The 6,116-nt window shown below is 37.9% G+C and overlaps 1 protein-coding gene across 1 annotated transcript; it reads right to left on the bottom strand.

The window, feature by feature from the left end:
* Window positions 1–2,015: 2,015 nt before the first annotated feature.
* On the bottom strand, window positions 2,016–5,847 carry LOC137889106 (taste receptor type 1 member 1-like). Its single transcript, XM_068732738.1, has 6 exons — window positions 5,666–5,847; window positions 5,075–5,372; window positions 4,136–4,861; window positions 3,743–3,949; window positions 3,282–3,402; window positions 2,016–2,543 (listed from the first exon to the last, which is right to left on the bottom strand). Exons 1-6 carry the CDS (start codon window positions 5,845–5,847, stop codon window positions 2,095–2,097), a joined length of 1,983 nt encoding a protein of 660 aa, XP_068588839.1. The 3' UTR covers window positions 2,016–2,094.
* Window positions 5,848–6,116: the final 269 nt, after the last annotated feature.

Genomic DNA, 6,116 nt, shown 5'->3' on the forward strand with positions numbered 1-6,116 from the left:
ACAAGAAAAGTATATGAAAAGTCCACCAAGTGTGTCTGCAACAACCACTGCTGTAATTTTTGATTGAATGAATACAAACCACAATGACCCCCGTCTAGACTGAAAGTGTATCAAATGCTTTTTTCACTTGCACGTCTCATACAACAGTTACCCCTTTATTTTACTTTTCTGTTGATGTGTCACATGTGTTGCATCTTTAGAAGATGATCAGATCTAGAGGATTTTGTGTTCTGGGTTTGGAATCTTCTCTTTATGTTTTTCCTTGTTTCATCTTATTCATTTATGTTTAGTGTGTCCTGTCTTATTTTGAAATTTCACCCTTCCCATGTGTCACATTTTGTTTTACTTGCTGCCTTTGTCTTTTTTCTGTCTGTTTTCTTTCACTCCTGTGTTTAATTAGTTAATTAATACATTGTGTATTTAGTCTGTGTGTTCCCTCTCTTATTGTCGGGTCATCTGCTTTTGTTCCTTGTGTCTGTCAGTCCGTTAGCTCTGTTAGCTGGTAGCTGTTAGGAGCGGCCAGGAGGAGTGTTCGTGTTTAGGAGGGAAGAAATTATTTGTAACATAGGTGAACATGTCACAGGACTCTGTTTACTAATTGGCTGCGGATAGTCTCTGGCTCAAATTTCCCCCCAAAAGGTAAACTATCCCCAACCTTTAGTTTGGCCACACTTTGCCACAGACTTAAATGGCTGCAGCTCGCTGGGCTCGTAGCAGCTTTTCATAGACATTGCATGGCAGCTCGGATCAGACAATAGTCATATCAACATCTAGAACACATATGTAGTGACAGTGTCAGTTAACAGATTATTGTATGGTGGGTATTTAGTTTTTAACGATATTACTTTCTACATTTTTTTTGTTGTGTTAGATGCCTGAAATAAGGTCACAAGCTTAAAAGATGTTAAAGTTTTGTTCTATGACATAAAGTACGTAAGTAAATACCCCGCTTGTGTATGTTGTAGCTTTTATGTCTTAAATTACTAAATTTAGTAAGACTACTAAATGTTATCACGCTTTTATCTTTTTTGATAAGAAGTCACGCGACCATTGTGTAGTTTGTTTATTGCCTAACGTTAGCTTTTTACTTCTGGTGATTGCATTTATGCTTAAAAATTAATAAAAGTGATGTCCATTTGTGAAGATTATCTTGGTGAACAAAATGTGTAAGTATCATAAAGTTTTGTTTGCTTCAGAGGTTATTTTCTGCAGTAATCCAAAATTCAATGGAAAAATCCCATTGGCTCTTTTTAAAGTGAACCAGGAGGATGCTAACTTCCGGGTTGGCCACCAAATATACCTTATTCCTGCAGCACTATATTGTGAGTAGGTTATATATACATGTTAATGTTATCATTTAGTACCTATCAGTGTATACAGTGCCACAGAGCCCTTAGCATGTATATTGTTACAGTTAATTTCAAGATTCTTACACCCCTGAGTAAAACAACTAAATAAACAATCAACCTAATTAGGGTACAACAAAACAGGGACAGATTTAAAGTACTATGTACTTTTCTACTCTAAAAAAACGAATTATTGTGATTTAATTGAAAGTATTGAGGAGTTCCTGAAGCACATCTCTTCCTCTGTAAACAGACGACACACATTTACTGGTAGCTACTGTCTGGTGCTATAATTCAGAATAAGACCTTGGAAGTACTCCTGTGTGTTTTTGTATGATTGAAAAAGAAGGATGTGACATTTTGGGAGGAAATACCACAACAGAAAGGAGTACAGACTGGAGAGTACTGCCAGTGCGTTAAGTGTTTGGATGTACTTGCCATGGTAAAGTAAGTATTCAGTGGCAAAGATGATCCAGGTGAGGATCAGCAGGAGCAGGCAGAAGGTTATTGATTTGGCTTCATTGTAGTTTTTAGGAAGGTCTTTTCCCATGTATGAGAAAATAAAGCAAAGGGAGCATAAAGATAAAAGTAAAACCACAGGACCAAATAGTGCTTTCAGATTAATGTCACAACCAAGTATGATTTTGTCTGGGTACCAACATGTTTCATTGTAGGGCTTGGAAGGGGCAAAAATATAGCCAAAAAGAAGTAGGAGTGCCTGAGTAACAAATGCCACAGTGATGACCAGCTACTGTCCATGGTATGTCATCCACAGACTGTGGAGCTTGCGGAACTTGGCGGCTATTTTGAAAATGTAAACAATTTGAAAAGAGCGCACAACAAAACATGCTAGACAAACTGCGTAAAACAAAAGAAATGGTAAGAACCTTAGGATACAAGAGGAAGTGGTTGGCTTACCAAAGTAAAAGAACACACTAAGACTACACAGACTCAGGCAGCCTAAAATTAGGAAGCACATTGGTCCCCCAGCAGATCTGACAACAGGTGTGTTGTAGTTGATGGCAAAGAGAACGGACATGGCTAGTGTGAGGCCCACCAAGGCCCAGGCTCCGACCATGATCAGTATAGCCCCGCTGTCTGTGAATGGGATGTACTCCACCACCCGCAGAGTACATGATGTACTTCCTGCTGCAGACCATTCTGTTTTCTTACAGTTGATGCACTTGTAGGGGTCCTCTGTTTAACATGAGAGAAACATTTTGTCAATAAAGTTTATTCCTGCAGCACTATATTGTGAGTAGGTTATATATACATGTTATGTATATAGTTACTATATTCTGTTTTGATCAATGAGTTTATATACGCAGACAGTTGAAAGTTGCAAACCCAAGGCTATCGTTATTTTACAATAACGATCTTACAAATATTTATTGTTCGCTTGCTGCATCATCAAAACTTCTTGGGTTGAATCAAATGAAGCAAAAAGCTATTTTGTCTGCGAAACAGAAATCCCAGTATTATAGGCCTAAACCATATTGAACAAATGCATGGAGCATGAGATGTTTGTGTACCTACCTCCTTATATTTCTGTAAAATGATTGGCTAAATTAAAAACTGCTTGTGGTTCAGGCAGCCTGTTGGTGAAATTATGTTTTGGCTGACAGAGGATTGTAATGCCCAAATTGAAAAAATATTTGACAATTACCACGCCCTCTTAGAGTGTCCAGTCTGCAGACACACCCTACTCTGGTAAAGACAGGTTAGCCAGCTGGTGTCCACTCAACTTCCCAGGAGGGAAGATGGAGTCAGTGTGGATTGGATGACAGAATGCTTACATGTTGCTTCTGTCTCGCTTCCAATAGGGATTCCCAGTAAGCCATAACAAAGTTTAAAAGTCTGAAATTGGCTCACATCAAGACCAGAATGACAGCACTGCTTGTACTTGTTTTCTTCCTTTCATATAAAATAATTTACCTGTTTTGTGCATATAAGTTCCTTTAGGACAGATTTCACAATTGAAGCAGCATTTGTGGATTCCATCTTGCTTTTTAACAAATCCTACATCACATTCTTGGGAACAAAATGAAGTAGGCACCTGTACAAGACAATGATTTAGCAGACAAGTAAGGAAAAGTGCAAGATAACACCGTAAGAGGTTGGAGGCAAATTATAGACAAGTGGCGGTATTTAGGCCTATACAGCTTTTAAATATTCTAAATGGAGTTTGTAATATGCCTTCAACACTGAACATAACATCTAGACGTCCCTGCCAATGACACCATGAACAACCACCATTGGTTGATGTTCATGATATTGTGTATTAAATACATGTGCACTCATCCACACATACATCATTGCAGAAGTGGGAAAACAAAACAAAATATTTTTAAATCAACATATAGCGTATAAATTATTCCTAGGGAAAAACAACTTACTTTTTCCTTTGTGTACCACTGAATTTTGGTGACGTTGATGAAGAAATTGAACTTTGGGGGAAAATTATAAAAGCCGATCTCCTCTGCATCTCCACTTTGGTTCCAGAAAACGATAGAATAGGATCCAAAGTTGGGGTCGCCATTCTCATCAAATGTAACACTTTGATTTAAAAGTGTAAAGTTTGACTTCTTCAGCTCTGCCAGAACCTGATGTGGGTACACAAAGTTCAAAGAACTTGCATTTGTTTACAATGAACATTATTAGGTGATGATTCAGTAGGTTTTTAGCCTATAAATGTCACACTTTGAAATAAGCTTGTCTGTAAGATATATTTACAAGATTCAGATGGTGAGAACAAATTAAATGAATTATCAGATTATGTGTATACTTACTATGTGTGGGTACACTGTAATATTGCGATTACATCTGCCTGATTCACATTGCAAGGCATTATGCAAGGCATGAGCGATGGCATGTACAGCAGAATAAACAGGGAAATTAAAAGATGGGTCCACAGCAAGGATTTCTTCTGCACTCAGGCTGCTGCAGTTGCAAACCTGACTACACAATATATTTTGTTTTGCATTTTCACAATAGGGCTGGCTTTTGGAAGAATAGATAAAATCACTAAAACCAGGTATTGTCACTTTTGGCTCAGAAACCCCAATTACAGTCCCAATATTTTTGATTCCTTCCTTCTTGGGGAGCTCTTTGTTTAAGGACCATGCATCCACTGCTATCCACACCTTCTTGGTGACATTTAGTTGTATTGCTTTGTCAATGAGAGCTTTAGCAGTCCATTCAGGAGCAAAAAAAATAATGATACCTATCCTCTGTGCCTCTATCTGTCTGAATATTTTGGAGTATTCTGTATATTGATTGAGGCCTTTGGTGTATGCCAGGCAAATGTCAGTGTCCTTAATCCTCTTTATGAACAATTCCCGGCCATCGTTTCCATAATCATCATCAATGTTAAGGAATGCAACCCAGCGCCAGTTGAAGTGTTGCATAATATTAACGATCACTTCTATTACGTCTTTATTGGGATGTACTGTTCGTAGGAAAGACGGGAAATTCTGTTTTCTTGAAAAGACTGAACTAGCAGCTCCATAACTGACCTGTCAAAAGAGTAATGGAAAAAATTATCATTTTCAAATTCACAAATGTAACATTAAAACACAGTTTACAATAAATTGATAAGAACATATACAGTATATTTTGAAAGTTATAAAGAAATTGTCATTATTTTAGTGACCAATTTAAAAGCTGTTTTAATTTGTTTAAATGTATGTAAGACTGTTTTTATCACTTGATGTATCTGGAAAATGTACCATAGGAATGAGATCCATCATGAACAGTGGGGCTACACTCAGGGCTTGAGTGCTTGTATAAGTGCCGACCACTGCCATTAGTTTAGACACATTCTTGTGTGGTTCACCCCAAGGTTGGATCAAGCCGTCGACTGAGAGGAGTTTAAAGATGCCTGGAAAATTGTGTATATCTGAGCAGTGATCAAATATCTCATAGCCCAGAGATACATCTGGCAGGAGTTTGGTGGAGTTATTGATTTCCTCTACAGAGAATCTCATCAACTGAAACCTCCGATAACTTGACCGAATGAAGGGTTTACTGTGGATAGAGGAAGGACAGTGAGAGAATGTGAGAATTTCACTATTTACTGCCTGTACAGACATGTATAACAAGATTTTAATGGAACATGGACTGAGGTCAATAATGCAGACTTGATGTTCTTTGATAATATAGTAATTGATTAAATAGTTCTTGGGGAAATGTTACGAGCTATTTCCACTGACCTGAAAGCTAAGTTAAAACTTGAATGTGTAAGCCGTCATGTGTTGACACCAGGCAGTAATTATTTTCAACCTCAGAAGATATTCTTTCAGACTTATTGTAAGACTCACCTCGAGCAGTCGATGGCTTCTGGACGGTGTTGTTTAACAGCGGAACTATCATGATGAATGTCAAAAAGTCCAGCCAACAAATAATCTCCTTCCAGCTGAAACTCTGAGGCTGAGACAGTGCATTGAGCCCAGGCATGTAGAAAAGCTCCCAGGAGAAACAGAGACACGAATAAGTGTTTCATTGTGCTAGTTAGCCTACCGTTTACCAATCTGATGTGAAACATGAAATGGGAGCGCATACGAGTTGTCAGAAATACCTAATGGAGAAGAATACACAAATCAGTATGCAAAAATCATCTAACCTCTCCCTACAGCTTAGAAGTGATACAGTGCATTCACTTATATCTCTTTTGATGTTGCAGCCTTGTTCTAAAATTGTGCATTGAGGCAAGGCATGTAGAAAAGCTCCCAGATAACACAGAGAAGCAAGAAAATGTTTTATTGTTGTAAT

The sequence above is a fragment of the Cebidichthys violaceus genome, unplaced genomic scaffold, assembly GCF_023349555.1.
Source record: "Cebidichthys violaceus isolate CVI_PGR_0920_01 unplaced genomic scaffold, fCebVio1.0.p SCAF_6, whole genome shotgun sequence".
Taxonomy (NCBI): domain Eukaryota; kingdom Metazoa; phylum Chordata; class Actinopteri; order Perciformes; family Stichaeidae; genus Cebidichthys; species Cebidichthys violaceus.